At 33.0% G+C, this 21,757-nt stretch overlaps 2 protein-coding genes across 5 annotated transcripts; one reads left to right on the top strand and one right to left on the bottom strand.

Moving 5' to 3' along the window:
* Positions 1 to 219: 219 nt before the first annotated feature.
* Positions 220 to 12,809, bottom strand: LOC118265046 (vesicle-associated membrane protein-associated protein B). Of its 4 annotated transcripts, none has more exons than XM_035577743.2 (8): positions 12,631 to 12,809; positions 9,176 to 9,340; positions 8,945 to 9,048; positions 8,762 to 8,842; positions 8,586 to 8,666; positions 8,187 to 8,258; positions 7,603 to 7,719; positions 220 to 5,523 (listed from the first exon to the last, which is right to left on the bottom strand). In XM_035577743.2, exons 1-8 carry the CDS (start codon positions 12,680 to 12,682, stop codon positions 5,359 to 5,361), a joined length of 837 nt encoding a protein of 278 aa, XP_035433636.1. In that variant the 5' UTR covers positions 12,683 to 12,809; the 3' UTR covers positions 220 to 5,358. The 4 variants fall into 4 exon arrangements, with proteins under 4 accessions (XP_035433636.1, XP_035433645.1, XP_050560279.1 ...); XM_035577752.2 differs by having other exon boundaries at positions 9,176 to 9,328; positions 12,631 to 12,803; XM_050704322.1 differs by lacking the exon at positions 8,187 to 8,258 and having other exon boundaries at positions 9,176 to 9,328; positions 12,631 to 12,806.
* A 1,708-nt stretch (positions 12,810 to 14,517) lies between these two features.
* Positions 14,518 to 21,026, top strand: LOC118265062 (pyruvate dehydrogenase [acetyl-transferring]-phosphatase 1, mitochondrial). Its single transcript, XM_035577775.2, has 4 exons — positions 14,518 to 15,060; positions 15,497 to 15,635; positions 15,929 to 16,098; positions 16,395 to 21,026. The coding sequence occupies exons 1-4, from the start codon at positions 14,845 to 14,847 to the stop codon at positions 17,376 to 17,378; spliced, it is 1,509 nt and encodes a 502-aa protein (XP_035433668.1). The 5' UTR covers positions 14,518 to 14,844; the 3' UTR covers positions 17,379 to 21,026.
* Positions 21,027 to 21,757: the final 731 nt, after the last annotated feature.

Genomic DNA, 21,757 nt, shown 5'->3' with positions numbered 1-21,757 from the left:
AATTTGGCGCCAAAAATCTGCCATTTTGTTTTATAAAAGATTTTGATATATCCAGTGTCACTCTCACAGTAAATACGAATCCAACGACACCTCTCAAGTCAAAATCCATCAAGCCGTTTAGGCTGCAGAGCGTGCCAAAGAATTATACATACATACATACATACTCTCGAAAAACATAACCCTCCTTCTGGCGCAGTCGGGTAAAAAGAAAACAACAAATTCATAAATTAAGTCTTTTATTTCAGAAAACGATACAATATAGCATAATAGTACAATATAACAACAATACCATACGGAAATTTAATTTAAATGTTCACTATTGATATAATTTAAAAGAAAACTACGCATCGATGCTTAATGGTTTTATACCAGTACATCATCTCACAAAATAATTACGAGAAGATTTAAGTATATGACATGGATGTAAAAATTTCAATAGGCTGTTACAGAGGACCGACTAAAACGTCGGTATCTTTGAAGAGCCATTTAAAAAATTGATATTTTCAGAGTTACTTGCAGTTGCATATTTGGATGGTTTGAAATCTACAAGTCAACCTACTCATGTACTAAATATGAGTGTTGAATTAATTCACAGCCCACTGTTTGCAAAACCACACCAGCGCACTTTCATTAGGTAGCCTTAGCATGGCGTTTTTACATTATATCAATTACAATTTTAATGAACTGTTGCCATCACTTCCACAGTAAATGCTAAGTTTAGCGTTATGTAAGTAAAATTCGGGTGGAAATCCGTATATTGCCGACCAATGTTTATGTGACGTAATATTTCGGCGGATAATAATAGCGTACCTAAGTATAGGCCTATTGAAACTTTTGTTGTATCCAAGCAGTTAGTATGTAATTTAGTATTATTAGTCTTTATAAAATGCTCATGTTTATATTTTATTATTTATTTATGTTCGTTTTAGAGCTCTTTGCTGATATTAACAATATTTTTAAAGATCTCTCGTTATATTGTGTGCCTTTATGTTGTTAAGACCCGTCATCGTTAGCTACTCGAGATCTCTCGTTATATTGTGTGCCTTTATGTTGTTTTAAAGACCCGTCATCGTTTGTTACTCGTCAGCTGTCTGTACAGTTAGTTCGATCTTATCTAGATGATGTAGAGATACATGTCATACACAAATTAAACATTCTTTCCATCCGCATTAATTATAAAAAAAACCACCACAAATGAAAATTAAAAATGCCATAAACAAGAGTGAAAATCCTCTAATTATACTGACACAAAACTACGATTAAATGTGCTATGAAACATGACATGTTGATGCCTAGTTTATTATCGAATAGTAGCCGTGGAGTTTGCACAACAGAGCCACGGTTGTACTATCAATTTTACTCACACGATCCTCAATTCACACTTCGTATCAGTTCGACACTAGCTGAGCTTCGGTACATTCAATTGTAAGATATAACCACAACATGGAACATGATCAGTTCTTAGCATACAGAAACAAATACTTACGCGAATATCATGTTTTAACAATTAAACTGTTGCATATTAGATTAAAATGCAAAGCTCAGCTAAGGCCAGACCAGGCCGTAAATAAACCAAATGGTTTTATATAAGCGAATTCCTATCCTCACTGTTTGTTACTCCCGCTGTGCACTTAAATAAATAAACTTAGTATTCGTTGTAATAAAAATAATTTTACAGTCCACAGAATGCGGCTACCAAATTATATATGACGGCACGTGAATATTGCTATCGAACATGCAACTAATATGCTCCCCAAACCCACAGGGGCTAAATACTGTGTAAGAAATGAAAGATAATTATCGTAAGAATACTCGCACTGTATCGTTATCATATATTTATCTAGGGTATTAGTTTTCAATTAAGTAAGCATATAAATATCAATATAATTTCAAGAATTCATAAAATTTAAACAAATACTTTTGCACTTACGATAAGAACATTTCAAAAGCTAAAATTGTACACAAGTTGAAAAAAACGACGAGACAATTTCACTCAATTCTTACATCAAAATACACAATAAGTATATGAACCTGATTTATATTTACTATATTTCCCACTTAACACGTCATAACATTAAACCCTAAATATTGAAGGCTGTTTCTTCAGGTATGGTAAGTAGTCTACGAAAATACATGACTTAATGTTCTATATAATATTTCGGCGTATGCAGCACAAATACACAGTTCGAAACGTACGCTATACGGACGCACTGCTAGATGCGTAGTGTGTGCATTGCCTGCCAGCGCCGACGATCGTCGTGTGTACTTGACTGCACTTTCAGCTACTATAAATAAATAGATCTCATCTTCTGAAGGCTCCGAGCTCTATCTAGACTACTCGGGGAACGCACAGTGTGTCGTCACGAACAGTAACATACGCTAAATATTTTAGTATTTGTAAATAATAGTAACAATACATAGTACTAACATTTATATTTCGCACAGCGCAATTGTTATTTAGAATACGATTGATTCACTCTGATTGACACAGAAGCCAATAATATAATTTAAGACAACACTGTATAATTTATTTATGATATTTAATTTACTTATGCACGACGACACGAGGCATAAATTAACTGGAACTAACGATTACCCTAAGTAAATATGATGTTTTTAATTATTTTACTTTACTCTTATTGCCTGCACTTTTAACAAATAAATATTTGCTTCAGACGCTATTGCTATTTACTAAGTACGACTCACTTTTACAGGAATTTAGTTTTAACGTAATATTCGGTATTGAGTCAGTTTCCTAAATTGAAGAAATACTTAAGATCCAATACCAAACGCATCCAATAATATTTGTCGCCAGTAGATGGCGGGCCACATAGTATTTATTGCTATATAAAGCCTGGCAATTTGTTCCTAATTTAAGTGTGCATATGTGATACACAAACTATAATGTTGGTGGGCAATAATAAATTTATGAATTCATAACATTCAAATCTTAGTTCAAACAAACACCTAACATAGATTTTAAAAGAAATAACTTTCCAAAAATATGCTTAACATAATTAATATTATAAAAACAATTTATTTAAATACAATGGAATAAATGTTAATAGTTTATGGTATTTATTACATATAGTTTTTTACACATAATCTGATTTTCATCTAAATCCAGACTGTTTATTAAAAGTAAAGAAAAAAATGCATAAGATACAGTATTATGTAGCATGTTCGGTAAATACTGGTAGCAGCATTGCCAGTTAATTTATTGTGTGGCCCGTTAATTTAAATACAATATTAAGCAACACATTACGCAACCTGTTTCTTCAATTTAGTTCTAGACTCTGTATTAGAGGCACCAAACTACAGTTTAAAAACCCTTAAAAACTTCTGAATACTGTAAAAAATATGTTCTACGTTAAATCTATGTGCCCAAGGCAATGCAGGTAGCTGACACAAGTACAATGGAAGAAATGATGGCACTTCAAGTACTTCACGTAAGTCACGTCTCTAGTCTATGGCTTCGCAGGTAATACGAGAAACATTGCTACCTCTAGCACTACCACCGACCGACCGACGTCCAATCCGACTTTGTCAACTTTATCCAACATCACCTTGCTATTTGTATACATAAGCTGGAAGTTATTGCTGTCATCATGTGTACTACACTAGTTTTATATCCATATCATCAATTTAGTAAATGCCGACAAGCACACTTGGCAAGCCGCATTTAGTACCCCGCTCTTCTTGATAATTCTTGGTGTTTTGCCAAAACAATTATTTTTAATGGCAATTAATATTAACTATGTTCACATTGAACTAGGTTTGGTGTCTCGGAGAGTATTTGTTAACACCAAAGTTTATCAAGGAAACACGGTTACAACTTTATCATTACTCAATAAACTAGGCAAAAAATATTTTATAATAGATAAATATAATATCTATTGACCGATCTACTGCCCTGACATCTTACCACTGTTTATAAAAATGCTTTATTATGTAAATATGAATATGATTTGTTAACACTACTCATTGCATTTTTTATATCACATTATTGATTGTAGGTGTTACCTTAATACATTAGAATCAAGAGTTTCGCGGGAAAATCTCACCAAGCTTGCAAATTCCAAACATTGACATCAAGTAGACTACTAGCTTCTATCACCAACAATTATTTTATATCTATATATCAGAAGAGCACAGATACAACATGTTAAAATTTGTTTTCTCGCTCTCTAATATATTATGTAGCTGTAAATATATGTAATGTATAGTAGACAATAATAACACAAGTGCTCACTATAGTTCCACACCTTTGGTGTATCATCTGAACTTACATATTATTATTTAATCTGGTACAACTAATAATTTGTCAGCTCGGTGATCTTAACCCTATTATTGCTTTTCATACAGATGACGATTGTAATAATGTTTTGTATAACATAAAAAGTAGTGATACTTATAATAAATTAACATGTGAATATGCTAGATTCTATGTAAGTTGCAACATTAAAATACAATAAATGTGAATGAACAACATCTAAAATATTTAGTATTACCGTGGGCATGGCTGGGATATAAACAATATAGAACTCAGGGACTCGAAAGGTGGATTATGGACTGATTCACAAATAAAACTGACTTGACGCATAATTCTGGCTCTATCAACTTTAAACAGCTGATATAGACAGAATAAAGTCTCAAGTTCTGAGTATAATAAACTAGCCGTAATAAGCGATCTTTCGGCAAGCAACCTTAAGCACCTATCTCACATTTACACACAGGACAACTGGATGTAGAAATATGACAACAATTTTCTTGAAAAGGGTTAATATTTCAAGTTTAGGGCGATTTATAGCTTCGGAAGAATGGCTTGGCATAAATACTAGAAGTATTTCAAAGAGGTAATATTAAGAAGGTACTTATATCAACTTGTGAATATATACAAAATTCAATCATTTATTTTAAAGGGATTTGCTACATTTTTTCATAAAATTAACAAACAACTAACAGGAACACATTGTTTGCCTTGAAATTGGAAAAGCACTCTATCAAGAATATAGTAATAACTCGTTTACCTAATTATTTTGAAAGTAACAGAACATTAGTTGGAATTTTATGTTGACAACTTGACACTAAAAGGTACAGGTAGTTAGTTTTGGCGAGTTTCGTGGATAAACAACAATAAGCGTGATTGCATAAACAAAACAAATATTCGTGTAACGGAGAATTACACTAACTTAGATATTAAACTCTTAGAGGAACACAAGAACGGCACGATGGAAGCTTTGGAGAGGTTGCTACAAAAATTATAAGCTGCCTTGTGCGAGAGGGATGCATCGGGAGCGGTGTAACAGCGGTATCTGTGAGGCGATGTCAAGGTCACCGCGGGGTTGAGGGGACCATTCACATAAGGAACTTGCCGATGATAATGCCGAGGAGCGCCATGCCGACGGCGGTCAGGACCCAAGGCATCAGTGCAATCTGTGCGTTCTTTTCGGGTCCGTACGAGTGAGGGCGCGCCATGCGACCGTCACCGCCCGCGGACTGGCGCAAGCGCATCAGCTCCTCCTGCAACATACATACATCGTATTAGATCCTTCCCCGGTGTGCTAACTTTCACACAATATTTACACACAAAATGTAGGTAGCCAAAGTTATTGCAAACGCGATCTAACTGTACTGTACTTGAGTACACAATCGCAATTGCACAAAATTAACTTGTTTAGTTTTCGCAAATAAATGTTGATAAAAAGCATGATTTCTTCTTATTGTTGTTATATTATATTAAAGTGGTGTTTTCGTGTTGCAGGTTGTGGCCACTATTATTTCCGCTATACAATAATCCTTGTGTACTTTTTGGCTTTCTTGATACACCACTATCAATCTAACGTACTACTTCAACTACTTAATCAAGTAGGCATCATTTTCGCTAAGCAAAACAATATTTATAAAAAACCGTACCTTATTAAAAATTGAGAACAATATAATTGTTCAATAAACTACTATTACAATAGCAAACTCGATTGTTTAAAGTTACGGCGACGCCTACAACCGCACATGTTGTAAGCGCCGCCGTAACTTTGGCTATGGCCGAATCGGCTGTATGTGCCACCCTAACTGGCCACCTGCAGGAAAAAAATACGAAACAGCAAAAAAGCCCGTGTTTTGAGGAACTTACGCTATAAGGTCAATGATCGCTAGTATGACAACTTTTTAAACTGAATTTTACCTTCTTGATATAAATATGTTTTTACATTTATTATACTCTTACATATACTGTTCACAAGCCTTTTACTTTCACTTTTTACATACACAACTATCAGATCTAAAAAAACAATTTGTTGATAACACGAAGAATTATTCCGAATGGGTATCGAACCCACGCCACGTTGTTCAATGTTCAGTCACTGCCAATCGTGAAGTTAAATATAATAAGACTAATAACATAATTGGCAAACGTAATGAAAATTTATTTCCCAGTGACTATTGCAGTTACTAAAAACATCGATATTGTAATAAACTAGTTGTCTGTTACGCTGTCAGGGCCTACTTACAAAATGTATTGTTCTATCACACTATACAAGTATACGCAGTTGAATGACATACAGACAATCATATTACAAAGTACTGCAGGTTCATCAGTTGAGTGAAGAGCTAAAAGAACACAAGTTGAAAGAATGTGTACTGAAACAACATAGCAAATGTTTATTACACAAAGTCGCGAGTGCAACAAGGACACCAAACAAAAAACAATCGCTTAAACAGTACACTTATGAATCGGTCGACTTGAATATCACAAAATTGTTTTTAAACAGTTACATATTTTAGTATTCCAATTGACATATTTTTCCTGTAAGACTACGTATGTTATATTTGACCTTGATAGGATCGTATCACGTCGGTAACTGTTGAGGGTGACTTAGCCGTAATGCAAGTCTCAACGGAATGTGGTGACTTGCTGGTACTGTACCTACACAAAGTACAAACAACTTTCATATTTATAAGATCGTGTGATCTCATGTACTGTAGCTGCTTTGATTGACATGCTTCTACCTAGAGACCTATTGTCATCCACTTTGAATAGCTTTTGCCATTTATTAAGTCTATTTCAATGGAATCTTGCAAATGGTTAACGTCAAAGCATTTATTTCAATTAATCCACTTACATTTCAAATTGGTCTGTTCATTTTCAGTGTAATTGCGCTAAGCATATAATATACCGGATACATGCTTAAACTAACGCTACGTTCATTATGAGAACCACGCGAATTTCAATTCCCATGTCGATGCAGTACCAATTACTGTGATATTTATTTCAAAATTATTAAATTCTCGAAAATGTTTATCCTTTAATGGCGTGTTCCCTATTACAATGGGATTAAAACACAACTGGTGCCAACTGCCAAGTGGGCAAGGTTTTCCTGGAAAATCCACACCTATGTAGTTACTTAAGGTTTCTTACAATTGTAGATTTGGTAATGTATATCGTTCGCACAATACATTTTAGGTACTTTCGCTAATAGCATTTACAAAAGTTAATATTTGGTTGTCAAAATTGGACGAAATAGACCTTGCATTTGTATGACTGTAGAGACATCATGAAACATTCAAAACTGATATATAGAAAAATGTAAACGACAAACTTACTTTTAGTTGCAGATTTTCATGTCTTAATTTGCTTTCTTCCTCCCTCAAAAGAATAACTTCTAAGGTCGCCTTTTGCAAATCAGTGTCTGCGTTCTCAGGCTTGGGGAAAATCAAAGTCTGAAAGAATGATAACATACAAATATAGAACTAAATAAATACAATTTTATTACACTTTTTTAATTAAACATAAACATATTTGTACACAATTATTTGCAAATGAATAATAATCATGCAGTTAAAGGAAAAGAAGTAAATACACAGTGTGTTGGTGTGGATAATGTGATGTCGGAAGTATTTATACACAAGATACGCTAAGCTAATGGACTCAGCTAATCTATTTTAATTATATAGCAACAAATCTTTGCAGTGCTAATGCTTACTAGATTGTTCTTGAAAACTTATTTTCATATAAAAAAAATACTATTATTTTTTACCTTGAGTATCAGTGACGTGCGCTTTGTATATTTATAGATTTTCAGCGCAAACTAAGCGAAATTATTAATGTTATAAGAATTACAAAGATATTATACAAGATCTTGAGATCCCATGGGATCTGACTTTAAAAAAAAAAGATAGTCAGGTACCGTTTTCGCGCCAGTAGTGTGATCATCATCCTTCCGCTTTGCTTCATTCTGGATAAGACCTTCTACGGCATCCTGTAAGATAATTTAAATAACATGCCAAGCTTGGACTAATTTTATCCAATGTTGATACAGTAAATACATATTCCAAATATCTAACTGTATGATATGACTGTCTTAATGTCTACAAGTAATGCAGTAACTACAGTGAGCGTTAGTCGCAACACTACGTGGCTGATTGGCGAAAGGGCAAATAAAAATTTAAAAAGCTCACAAACACAACAAAACGTAAAAGGTAACATACATTAGTCTCGTGCGCAGATCCCGTACTACGAGATAGATGTAGACGGGACACTGGCAAACAAAAACTTCATAAAGTGGCAAGTACAAGTGGAACATTACCTTTGTCGACGACTTTGCCTCATCCGCCACCGCGACACGCTTCTTGGTCACTTCGTTCTGAGCGACATTATCACCAGCATCCTGCAAAAATATTACAATTAAATATTCATTCAATGGCAATACTAATCTTCTGCAACATAAGCATTAAATCAATATTTAATTAAAATTCAACTTACATTCAAGTTAGTTCCACGAGGAGATTCAAAGACGCACTTCAACTTGCAGTCCATCAACTGATCTGGGCTGATTTCCTTCCACTAAAATAATATACATAACATTACAACATGTCCTAAACTAACTGCAATTATGTAAAAATACTCTAAGAATTGTAACAATAATATGTTTTGAGTTATACTTACCACTTGATCAATATTGGTCTTTCCCTCTGGAGCAACCACGCTTTGGACCATAAACTTATGTTTATGTTTCTCATTGGGGTCCACATACACAGGCTGTGGAGTAACTGAAAGTAAGCAATACATTACTGTCGATCTAACATTATACAAACCATTTTTGTAAGCAAAGAAGAAGAGATTGCTTTAACAGGTGTGTATATATTTATTTTACGTATGAAAGGAAAAGGTACTTACTCGCTATTTCCACTTTAGAGTTTGGCTCAAGCACGCCAGAATTAGGACGTACACAGTACTTCTTTGGTGCAGTAGTTTTTATCTTGAAGAGTACCGTATCATTTGAGGGATTTGTCAATCGCATGTACGTGGTGCATCCTGACTCGAAGAGTCCTGAATAATCAACTAAAATAATCAATAATAATGACTATATCCTTCAGGGCATATACAGATGGCAATAGTTATGCCAATGGCATAACATGTGCCCGAATATGTCTAAAAATATGAACAATCTTACTTCTAACTTAAACAGAACATAATTTCAAACAAAATTCTGAAAACCATACAATCTTATTGAAGAATGACCAAGATGATTTCATAAAGTGCATCGCCATAAAGTTTTAACTTAGGTTGAAAATTTTAGGAACAATGTAAGATGAGTTAGCATGATATCAAAACAATAGAGAAATTTCATTGTGTAGTGTTAGTAGTTACAGTAGTACAAATTGTCCAAGTTTAGTTTAACACAAAAGTAGTTGGCAGGAAGTCTGCTCTGAGGTCAGTAAAACTGTTCTACTAAATTATGTCACACAGATGTTTCATAACAAAAGACAGAAACCATGAATTACTCAAGCATTGAGGTTAAGCTACGATTTTACCTCTTAAATAGGAATAAATAAATACCAGTCCAACCATGGGTAGAATTAAAAAAAATGATCTAATATACAGGTAACTAATAATCAAACTCATTAAAATCGAGTAGGTATTTTAAATTCTGTGTAGGAATATGGCGATACACATTTATGACGTCATAGTTTATCGAGTCAAAGCTTCGATAACTATATGATCAAACAAACAATATACTCTAATAGCATATTGAAAATGTTGAATAAAGTGCTATTAATTTTATAGAATCGGTTTTGCTACTTCATTAAGCGAAAACAATTTAGCTTTTATATCTCATTTTAAGTGAATGATAAATGCATTATTAGTTTTACTACTAGGTGTTATAATAATGTAACGATAACTTTCGCGTTGACACGGTCACGAAATATTGTTGCATGATTCGCGGCGTGCCGCCTCGTCGATGTACAATCGGTGGCACGGGCGTCGCGGGTTCGAATCTCGCACGTGCACTTCCTGTGTATGTTACCGGTAATGAACGATACTGTATACAATGCCTTATTAAATTATAGAATACAGATTTAGAGTAACATAACATTTTAATTATCGTATTACTTACTGTGACATAGCCAGTAGCCAGCATACTAGCCCCCACTTCTAAAGTTACCTTGTTCTTTTTTACAAAGTCAAAACAAACAATAGAAAATTTAATAATGTGCCTGATATTTTGTGTTATCAAACTAAACTATTTCCTTTACATATCCTGTCAACATCCCTTTTATATTCAATGTATTCTTTTCCTATGCTGAAATTGACATTTTGATTTTGATTTTATTCATTTTTTTTTATTTATATTTTTATAAGTAATGTCCCGGTGTTTAGATAGACACGATTTGATCATTTTATTTAATGTCTTACCAACATCTCCATAAGGATGTCATGACAAAGAAAGGTATGTGGTATAAGTACTTTACAATAAATTATTGTGATATTGAAGATATTTGTACTCCTGTCCTTCTGTAGTCATTAAACCTAGTTATGTTTTAAGTGAAAAATATCATTAGTATTTATTTGATATTTCATACAACTAACCTAAATTATAAATAATAACTATAACTGTCATGCTCAAAATTATCAAGCATTAGTTAATATAATAAATGAATGAGAAACCATTGCTAAGTTTTGTATGTTTCAAAACTAGTATACAAAAAAAAATTACAGCCACTTTGTAACAGAAACATTTATAAAAATGCAACAACATGGTAATTTATGTGTTACAATAACAATACTTTATACCTGCTAGTTATGCTGTGTAGTTTAAACATAGACATGTAAGTAATTCTATGCACATAATTGAATTAAATTATACCTACATCTTTGGCTTTAGACTTAAGGTATAGGCACAAACAAACTAAAACAAGAAAATAATTATGTTATAATATATTTGTAACGAAGGAGCATTACTGTTGATGCCACACTGTATGGTAGTACTTGCATTTTCTGTATCCTATATAAATAATTAAAATGTCTATGTATACTTAAATTCACTAAAAAATACCAGTGGTTATATATATATTTTTTTTATATTAAAGCATGTGTGCATGATAATCATTTTAAAATAACAATGGTTGTTCTATTGAAACATCTCTAGGCTTAAATTACTATGAAACTTAAACCTGATGAGTCATTTATTATCATCATCAACATATTAATATTAACAGACAAAATACATTAATACATTTTTAATTCAGTATCACCATTAGATTAAGTAATTGTACTTAAAATGTTTATTGTTAAGAAAGCAATTTGTCTTTCAATGAGATATTTTAACCCAAATTGTATAGATGTCTAGTGAAGCTTGTTTGTTCTATAAAAATATATGTGAAGAATGTGGCAAATGATGTTATTGTTATTTATAACAATGTAGGTACTATATTATAATCTATATTCAATGATGTGTTATTGTTACTTAATATCCTATAACTATGTACTTTGATAATATTGGTACCATTGCATGTTATTTAGACTTATCAATCAACAACATAGAATGTACTGTTTGGTTTTTTGATGGATGGTCAGTTGCTAAGAAAATTCATTTATGATTATTTATAATGATGAGTTCTATTATTGAACTATATTTTATTTTTTCTTGGAATCACATTAAAATATAGGATTTAACAAATTATCAAAACTAGAGCACTATAAACATTAAAAAGCAATAAAACTAACTACATATTAATTTGAATAGATAGGCACTTATATTCAAGAAATATGCTTTGCCTATGTAAGAACAATAAGTATCACATCATTTACATTAGTGACAAAAATAACAAGATACTTTTACAAAATCTCAGTAGCAATGTGTCATTTCATGATGCAGACTGGTACTCGACATTTAGGTAGTTAGGCTTTTGCAATTGCGACTTTGCCGATGTAGACATATGCGATGGATGTCTTGCAATAATAAGTATAATCAGGGACCCATACTAATTAAATGCATACTCTAACAAAATAACGATTTAAGTTACGTGAACCGAACCTTACAACTGGTTAGTACACATAAGTTTCTTTGCGACTCCGACCATATCCATGTCTAGGTAACATTTACGTATGAAAACCGATTTTCCTAATGATCACTCTAAGAACACAACCTAATACAGGTAATTAAAAGTTTATTTATGTGATTTGTATCTAATTATAAGGAAAATGTAAAAAACCGCACCCTGACAAAACGCCGATATCTGGAAATAGAAACTCCATTTGTCAGCAGCTAGCTCGCGACCTATGTATGCTACCCAAGTTTCAATGCGGCGGTTAATAGTTTGCGCAAAATAAAGAGATTGAGTACTCACCCTTAAATTTTAGTTCGTTTTGAGGCTCTATAGTTAACACCTGGTTAGGCATTTTGTTTTATTATAAGTTTAGTATCTCGTTGGCAAAAAAATGCAGATCACGAAAAAATGACCGTTCCGCGATGTCGGCCAAAGCGAACGAACGATGAATGACGAATTCGACATGCGCATTGCGCATGCGTTCTCTTTCTTTTTTCTCAGTGTCTATTCTTCAATCTACTCGTAAAGTTGCAAATTAATGATTTTTATTTTATCTTATAATAAATAATGCTATTTTTGTATAACTAAAAATATAATAATTTTATATGTATATAAAACGTAAAAATATTCAAATATTTTTTCACCATCAGACGTTAGAGAATAGCCTCTTTTATGGATTTATGAATACCTTTTGTACCTACCTAACTATACTAACTATGATATTTTGTGACATCATCATTGGTACATTTACATTTACCTATCTACTATGTGATGTGATGCGCGCGCATTTTTCTATTCGTTGTTTGATAAATCTGTACGTGTACAGGTATAATTAACTTAATAGTAACTTTTAGGAACGTCTTGCGACATAAACAATATAAAAGATTTAAAATATTGTGAATTTATTATGAATTCAGTTTATAATATTTAGTAATCATTCTACATTTATCTATATAATATAGATAAATATCTATAAATACCTATTATCATTTTATAAAATTTCGATTATCAGTGACATTTTTTTTGGCCATGAACACGATGCTTTGTAAATAATAATATTTAATTTTCTAGTTGTGACGTACTGTGATCATGAATAGGAGAGAGAGTTTGGTACATTATTATAATTGTAATATTATTTGTTTAACTTCATGAACTATTAGTGTTTTTGTAATATTTAAGACAATGTATGTAAAATTTTTACTGGAGAATTTGAAATTCCGTGTAGGATATACCTAGGTTGACGACTAGAGCAAACATTTTGCATAAGCATAATATAATCTATCATTCCTGCAGACGCAGCTAAAATTAGTAACCTTAAGTCATTTCGCAGCCCTATCCTAGTAACAACACCACCTACCAATTATCTAACGTTGACAACTGACATTGACATTTGATTGACATTGAATGTCAACGTTATGAAAGCCATAGAAACATGGATTATATTAAGTCAGAGTGTATGAATGATAATTGACGGTGTCCGTATTAATATTAAATCCTCTTTGTCCGTAATATGTTGTAATATGGGGATAAAAAATAACACTATTCACACTAGCAGTCGCCACAAATGGGCAAGTGTTGTGTCAACAAGCATTATAGGCTACCATATTGTGAGAGTGAAAATTTATAATTAGTTTTGTATAATAAATTTTGGTAATATCATTTAAATATAAACGCTTTATACTGGATTGCTTGCATCAAAATGTCAGTCTATTAATCAGGTTGGCAAGTGAAAGCTAAATCCAAATGGCGCGAGTATTACTAGTCAAGAACGTTTCCTAATATTTTGGTACAAAATCGTTATTCGTTATCGTACGTAATCGTTATTTATTATAGTAGTAAAAAATAATTATCGGCACAGAGTCGGTTATGGGTCCATCGACCACTAGCGCCACTTGACAGTTACACACTCCATTCTTTTAATTTTTTATCAAATATAAAAAAAGGGATGCGTAGTTTGTACTCTAAAACTTTATACTCCTTATATTGAGACTGATAATAGTGACAGTTTATGTTGAGTTTACAGCTGGTTTTAACGATTACGTACAAATAGTTTTATTATTAAACGGATAGCGATAGGTCTGAAATTAGTCGATTCTAAAATTTTAATACTTACTTTTCAGAACTCGTATCTATAGTCTACTATGGTCACCCACCAACTTACCATAAAGGCTAGAATTAGTAAGTTTTATTTTTTATATTGCGGATGGATTTAACTGCGATTTTTTGAGGTTTGAGCCTTTGAGGAGTTTGAGGACTTTGAGGTTGATTGTTGAAATGTCAGTGTAGTTTATTTATTTCAAATATTTTTTATTCCTTTACCTTATATTAATAGGTACTGAAAATGCGCAGTGAATATACTCAGAACAATATAATTATTGTATGAGTATGTTTTTGAATATATACGTGCAATAATAGGTTGTAATAATAATATGGTAATTAAATGTTAGAATTGGTAATGCTTGCATAACATGATCGTGATCCCCGGCTACTTTGGTTTGTCATTTTTGCGTAAATATGAATAGTTTGTATGCAAAGTTTTTGTTAAATACGTGTATGAAATTAGATCTGAACATTAAACGTAAATTATTGTTGAGTAACCTTCATCTGAATCAAAGTAAACCTGCCTGTCAGCAACGAAACTTTAGAACTACATGCTATCGCTATTTTAGCGCAACTGACACTGAATATGCACATAGAGATGGCATGACACTCATCCCTTCGCCGCAAGAAGTAAGTGAATTAATATTTTAATTGTTTTCTAAATGTTATTAACTAAATATTTCGATTCTCAAATCAGAAGTAATATTTTGATTACAATAAGTCAATCTGAAGAGGTGACTCGTGGCTTCACCGCCATTCAAATGACTAGCGCCCACAACAACCCACTGACCCAGACAGGCTTTAAATGTTCAAATCAAAATTGCTATAATGAGATTGAGTAATTTTATTCAGAGTATTTATAGTATTAGTTTCACAAAACTCATTCTGTAGCTATAAATGTTTTTTCGTTTAAAAGAGAATTTACTTCTTAACAAATTTAAACATTTCTTTAATAATATTACTGCTTGCATTCTTTATAGAGATGGATATCCATTAGATGCTCAATTAAATGCATCTAGCCTACCCCAGTTAGATAACTTATATTAATTGTTTTTGAATGTTTCAGGTCACACTTATCCTGCGGAAAAATGAATTTAATAAAGAATTCACACAAGGTTCAATCAAGTCGTACGACTCCAACCAACTTGCTTCAAATGACCCTATTGAAGATACCAGAGCTGAAGGAGTCTGCACAATGTCTTCGGGTAAATATAAATTACATATAATTCTATCATTCAACATCACTATAATGTATTCAGTAATGTATATTAAATGTTCACCAATTTTTGTAAAAATTATTGAACATTTAATAGGACATCAGACACATGGTGACTATTCTCTAAAGAAATTCGTATGCCTATTATCTCTTGTTATTGTTTTAGTGAATCTGTTAATATAGTCCTAGAATTTCAATTGTCTTGAATATTCTGTAACTTGGGTATTTCATGTTGTACCATAGTGTATTTATGTATTAATATTCCTATATTATTTGCACCAGGGATGCTCCTTGGTATATTTGATGGCCATGGTGGGCCACAATGCGCCCAGGTGGTGTCAAAGCGACTGTTCAACTACATAGCAGCTGCCCTCCTACCAGCGGATGTTCTTATCAAGTTTCGAGATGGTGACATGTCACCGGAGAAATTGGTGGAAACTTTTAACAATAAGGTACAACATTTATGTTATATCTATTGTTTGGTTCTTTGCTTCTCAATTATTTTCTTGTCAAGCTATTTCTGTTCAAGAGCTAATGCGATCATTTTACGCATTTTGTCATCCATTGCGAAATTCTTGTGTCATGCAAGCTCTAGCTAAGGCACCATTAAAATTTCCTATTATTTGTTAAAATTAGATCACTGAATGTATTACTTTGTTTAGAAAATGTAATTTATCAATGTCACTAGTGTTTTGTTTAATTTGATTATCATGAGAACTTTGAACTTCCAATTTGTCATGAATTTCAGATGCAAATGGTGGAAGATTTAAGGAATATACATCTTCATAGTTTCAAACAATATTTGTCGGATCTTGTAGCTGAGCCTAGGGAAACAAATGTTCAAGCTTCTTTAGAAAAGGCAATAATGAGATTGGATAGTGATTTGTCAAAAGAAGTAATTAATGCTTACAAGTTGAATGGTGAAGTGAATTACAAAAGCTTATCTGTTGCCCTATCTGGGGCCGTGGCATGTGTCGCACATATTGATGGTCCGCATCTCTACGTAGCTAATGTGGGGGACTGCAATGCTGTGCTGGGCACTATGACAGACGATAATGAATGGATAGCCAAAAAGATAACCAAAGAGCACAATGCAGAAAACTTTGATGAACTAAAACGAATTTGGAATGAACATCCTGATAGCGAAAGAAAGACTGTGATAAGAAGGGACAGGTTGCTCGGCGAGTTAGCGCCTCTTCGTAGCATAGGTGACTACAGATACAAGTGGCCGGCCGAGCTACTCGAAAAGCTAGCTACGCCATTCATGGGGCCCAGGGCGGTACCTGTAAACTATTATACTCCGCCGTATCTTACAGCAAAGCCTGATATTTACTATCATCGATTGTCACCTAAAGATAACTTTTTAATAATCGCTTCAGATGGTCTTTGGGACATGATGACTCCTTTGCAAGCTGTCAAATTGGTTGGTGAACACATGAAAGGAAAAGTGTTTTTTAATCCTTTGAATTTGCCGAAAAAGAATATTCAACTAGGAGCTATTGATGAACTGTTGACGCACAGAAAAGAAAGTTTGAAAAGCAAACCCAAAGATAAAAATGCTGCGACACATCTCATCCGCCACGCCATCGGAGGCACAGAGTATGGAGTGGACCACTCGAGGCTGGCGCACCTGCTCACGCTGTCCCCCGACATCTGTCGCACGTTCCGGGACGACATGACGGTCACCGTCGCTTACTTTGATCCTGAATATCTCAGACAATGTCCATCATAACGTTAAATCGAAGTTTTGTGCCTTTCTTCGGTTGTATTTTATCGAGACGCCTCATTAGCGTGACTTATAGCAGTTTTCACCAGACACCACTGATCTATCACTTAACTAAAAATTACTGAACGTGACTTAGCACCTAAACTAACCCCTTACTTGTACTGTTAAGTGTCACTTATAGGTTGGTGAAAATAATAATAACGTTAAATGTCACCCATCTTAAAAGATTACTTTAAATTTAGGAGAGGTTGATCCAAACAAGCAATATTGCTTCAGAACAAGCAAAAAATATTAGTCAATTTAGAATGTTGGTGGTGTAGCTATATAGAAAATACATATGGATGGAGTTTCTTAAAATTTTTGTGTGTTCGTACAAGTATACAATTTGGAGCGAGCTGGTATGAAAGGTAGACTGACGGATAGTATGCGGGTTTATTGAAACAAATGATTTGATTTTGAGTTTAAGAGGCCATGACCCAACACAGCGAGTGCCTTCTTTACGCGCTTTCGCGGCGTCTCGGTGACATGTTAACCAAAATGCAATGTTTTTTGCCTTTTTACATTAAATCTAAGATTATTTTAGTATAAAAATTATATTTGTGTGTGTGTTTGTGTATTTATGATCAGTACTTTACGTTATTAAAGTATAATTATTGTCGCTGGCGCCTATAAATTTAAGTAATTTATTGAATTTTACAATAATAGTTTGTATTTGAAGTAGTCAATATAAATTGGTGCATTTATATTAAAAGATATTCTAATGTATATTTTAAAGTTTCATGTAAACTGTATATGAAGTTGCTTTTATGTAACTTATCCATAGGTTGTCCCGATTTGTCTACCATCCAATTGTAGAGGTCTCTTGTCAAGTGACCTATACAATATATTGTTTAGATTCAATTGTAGGGTCTGCGCACACAACGTTTTTTTTATTAGTGATCAGTGGTTTTGTTTCAACATGGGGTTGAACAAATTATTATATAAGCACATTATACCAATAGTAATATTTGCGTATTTAAGCGAAACGCCACTGAATATGTAGGAGACAGAATAACAGGGCTCACTGTTATAAAAGTTAAAATGTAAAATAATATTTTCGACGTATGAAGGAATCCAAGAAGAGGCTAGATTTATAATTTCATTGAAATGTCTTTTACAATAATTATTACAATTTAATCAGCACATGTTGAGGATCCTTTGTCGTCGATTGTATTCAGTAACGTAACAAAATTACCGATCCGATATCAAAAGTAAAGCAATTCGTACTGTAGATGGAAAGTAATACAAAATATCTCACAAAAAATAAATACGGGTCGTTTTGAACTTATCTCAATTACTTGTGGTTTAGTCAAAACTTATAAATTTTGTAAATACATACACAATTAGGTACTTATTAAATTAGAAATACTCAATACATGTGATAAATTATCGCAGATTGTAAAAGTAATACAATACATAGCAATAAAATAGCAATTTCTAAATATTCTAAAACACATTATTGTAATGTAAAAAAATCATGAAAGAATGTATAACTTTCTGAGGTTAATGTTAAATTGGAGCGAGTTGAATATACTTAAAATGGCTTACCTTTTGTACCTATATTCTAAATTAGAGATATACAGGCTGTTTGGAAGGTTGAACATTTTTTAACAAATTTTTATGTAGTTCAATAAGGTAATAAACCAATCTTGTTTAATCTTCCAAACACCTTGTATTATTATTAAGTACTTAAATATGGAAATGTCATTTATATATCAATAATTCCTAAGTGTAGCAAATTCATTTGATAAGTAGAAAGTCCATGAGACGGATCATGAATTTGTGACTGCCACGCTATATTAGTAAGATTTTTCTGGAATTTGATGATAGTTATTTGTGTATTAGGTGACAATTATGATTACAAAGGGCCATGGAAATAAAATGGTGTTGTAAAAGGAAAATATTGTTGGCTTCACTATTGCCGTTTTACCACCGATTTCCTTACGTAATTTTTGCTTTGTTAGTGTCTTACAAAAAGTCTAGTCTGCCTTTTGTGTTAGTTAATTATGTTGTCCTAAACGACTGTCCTTTATAGGTACGAGATATCTAGTGGAACGGACGTGGATTGATTTCCTATAATATTATACTATTTTATTAGTGATATCAACAAACTATTAGTAGGTAGTTTTACTACATATATGCACGAACTTCACATAATATATATCTTACTCTTTTATTCTTACCCATTGAAGTGAAATAGACGCTTTAAATCATTTTGTTGTCTTGCCAAATTTCTGAACCTAATTATTTACATGATTACCTGTAGCTACTTACATATTTTATTTAATTAACAGTTGAGTTGAAAAATAACAATGTTAGTATTTGGACAAAAAGGAGTCTCTCGCAATTAATTAAAAAAAACAATTGGGTAAATTAAATATATTTTTTAAATTAAGTAGTAACACTTTGAGGTTTATTTAGGTATACGGCATTCACCAAACAAAGTACATAACTCTTCACAGACATAATATCTGTCTATACTTACATATAATAATTAAGTTCATTTTTGTGTCCAATCCAGAGGTTCCGAACTTATTTTGTCTAACGCCCGCTTTTAGAACCAGTTATGGCGCCCCCATTTATTATCCGGGTAGCAAGATTATTTATTTGTATTCATTTACATAATCCATATTATTTCGATACTGGTCTCCAAACGCTGGGCTCTGGTTCTAGTCGGGCGGTGAGCTACCCTTGTTCGCCGTCTGCAGCCCCATGCTTACTTTAATTCGCCAAGTTTTATTTAGTGAGCTATAAAACGTAAATGTTAAATTATTGAGACCAACTTAGTTTATTATTGTGCCACTAGACGGCGCAAATATAGCAAGAGGTTTTTGTCCACTCACTGCAGCTGTTTTAAACGTCGAATGGTGTGACACTAGCTAATTCCCTATTGGACGAAGAATGAGAGGTTCATACTACCGCCATCTGGTGAGAAAAAAACAATAGTTCTCATTTCTACAAATGAACAACTATTTTTGAATAGTTAGTTTGTTTTTTAAGTCGTACTGACTTTAATTTCTCTAAGTTTTCGCCAGGGGCTGACTTATAAATGAGAATAAACGTACAAAACCAAAACACTTTAGTTCCCAGTTAATATTAAAACTGGAACTAAGCTTACGGATGTTTACGAAGTGGTGCTATGAGCCAAAAGGCATTTTAGGGTTGGCAGTCACTGCTGGCAAATAACGATATGGCACAGCAGTGGGTGTCGGCTGTAGGTGCTCTTCTCCTAAGAGAATAGAAAACTTAATAAATTGGGGGGATTGACAAATACGTCAAAATTTACGTCAACGCACAGCACACACAGCACTATTTGCAAAATAAAGGAATTATGCGAATCGGGATGGAATGTAAATGAAATCTCGTGAAGAATAATGATGATGTGATGTTCTAATAATCTGATTTCAAATTAGTTTATGTGGCTTGTAAGGTATGAATTATTTTGTTATTATATTATTTCAATGCAGATATTTTGATTTTGTTAAAAAGAAATTAAATTGGAAAGAAGCATACGCCTATCTGTTATTTTGGCGCCTATTGTATTAATTCTTGTTGTATGTTTAATAAAATTGTTATGTTTATTGACAAGACAAATAAATTGAAAATATACATTTACTCGGTTTTTATTTATCCCACCCAAAATCAGCAATATATTAATCTTAAGTGTATCACGTTTAATTAATATGGTAATTAGTATAGGTTCCTTATATATTTATTTAAAATATTCCAAAATTATATTTTTAAACATTACTTTTAAACAGCCCCGGATCTTCATTATTTTGTTGGCGGGGCAATAATTTAAAAATGCCGCCCCGCCTACTTATGTTTATTTTCACCTTTATCATCCATATAATTTCAGCAATCAGATGTCCACAAATTGTTTGAAATCTGGATGAAACCTACATACTAACCTACCTTCCGGAAATAATACATATACTCAGGCCTACATTTTCTTTTTCACGAAAAGTGATTCAAGTTTAATAGGTCTCCTATAGTAAATGGGGCTGTGCTGATCATGAATCTGTGCTTAGTTTTTTTCTAGCACGTCAGCTTTTTGGAAAAGTGTGTTTCAAATTTTTCGTAGAAACTGCCAAAAAATACTTAGAAAATATTTATTGAAGATATATTGTTTTTGTCCCATGGTGAATAAGTGATATTATAAAGAAATTAAGTGTGGGAGAGCCATGCTTCGGCACGAATGGGCCGGCTCGACCGGAGTGATACCACGGCCTCACAGAAAACCGACGTGAAACAACGCTTGCGTTGTGTTTCGTTGTGTGAGTGAGGTTACCGGAGGCCCAATTCCCCCCTTCCCAATCTTCCCTATCCCCGATTCCCGAACAACA

The sequence above is a fragment of the Spodoptera frugiperda genome, chromosome 25 (genome assembly GCF_023101765.2).
Source record: "Spodoptera frugiperda isolate SF20-4 chromosome 25, AGI-APGP_CSIRO_Sfru_2.0, whole genome shotgun sequence".
NCBI lineage: Eukaryota > Metazoa > Arthropoda > Insecta > Lepidoptera > Noctuidae > Spodoptera > Spodoptera frugiperda.
The sequence above is the reverse complement of the archived record's forward strand: the minus strand, read 5'-3'. Positions and strand labels throughout refer to the sequence as shown.

Bases quoted from the DNA above. Each gene is read 5' to 3' on its own strand.
- LOC118265046 (XM_035577743.2), bottom strand. From the start codon at position 12,682: ATGCCTAACCAGGTGTTAACTATAGAGCCTCAAAACGAACTAAAATTT. The intron at 9,341-12,630 runs GTGAGTACTCAA...TGATTATTTTAG, and splicing joins AAACGAACTAAAATTTAAGG to TTGATTATTCAGGACTCTTC. The intron at 7,720-8,186 runs GTACCTGACTAT...TCATTCTTTCAG, and splicing joins ACACTACTGGCGCGAAAACG to ACTTTGATTTTCCCCAAGCC.
- LOC118265062 (XM_035577775.2), top strand. From the start codon at position 14,845: ATGAATAGTTTGTATGCAAAGTTTTTGTTAAATACGTGTATGAAATTA. The intron at 15,061-15,496 runs GTAAGTGAATTA...TGAATGTTTCAG, and splicing joins TCATCCCTTCGCCGCAAGAA to GTCACACTTATCCTGCGGAA. The intron at 16,099-16,394 runs GTACAACATTTA...CATGAATTTCAG, and splicing joins TGGAAACTTTTAACAATAAG to ATGCAAATGGTGGAAGATTT.